General features: G+C 65.1%; 1 protein-coding gene across 1 annotated transcript in view; it reads right to left on the reverse strand.

Moving 5' to 3' along the window:
- LOC104135737 (unconventional myosin-XV) overlaps positions 1 to 544 on the reverse strand; it is a gene marked incomplete at its 5' end in the record, with an annotated part of 31329 nt that overhangs the window by 27361 nt on the left and 3424 nt on the right. The window contains 1 exon segment of the mRNA XM_035889135.1: positions 471 to 544. This exon segment is cut by the window's right edge and continues 70 nt beyond it. Coding sequence (XP_035745028.1) covers positions 471 to 544 — 74 coding nt within the window.

Below are 544 nucleotides of genomic sequence, written 5' to 3' on the forward strand. Positions count from 1 at the left end.
GGCACACCGGCTTGTAGCCGGCAAAGGCGTAGTCAGACACGAACCTGGGGGGAAGGGAGGATGCTGCAGGAGGGACCTGGGCAGCATCCCCCAGGCATGTGTGCCAGGCTGGCCAGAGGGATCACGGAGGGACTAAGAGCATCCCTGGAAGGATTTGGGAAGGATCCTGGGCACGTGTGCCAGGCTGGCCAGAGGGATCACGGAGGGACTAAGAGCTTCCCTGGAGGGATTTGGGAAGGACCCTGGGCACATGTGCCAGGCTGGCCCAGGGGACCACAGAGGGACTAAGAGCATCCCTGGAGGGATTTGGGAAGAATCCTGGGCATGTGTGCCAGGCTGGCCCCAGGGACTATGGAGGGACTAAGAGCATCCCTGGAGGGATTTGGGAAGCATCCTGGGCACGTGTGCCAGGCTCCCCCCGATGGCCCCAGCCAGCCCCATCCCCAGCCCCGTCCCCAGCCCTGGCTCACTTGAGCAGGTACTTGTCGAAGGTGGTGGAAGGGGGGAAGGCGCTGAGGCAGGCGGCCCGGAGCCGCCAGCCCCG

This window comes from Egretta garzetta, unplaced genomic scaffold, assembly GCF_000687185.1.
Source record: "Egretta garzetta isolate BGI_Z169 unplaced genomic scaffold, ASM68718v1 scaffold42, whole genome shotgun sequence".
Classification (NCBI taxonomy): domain Eukaryota; kingdom Metazoa; phylum Chordata; class Aves; order Pelecaniformes; family Ardeidae; genus Egretta; species Egretta garzetta.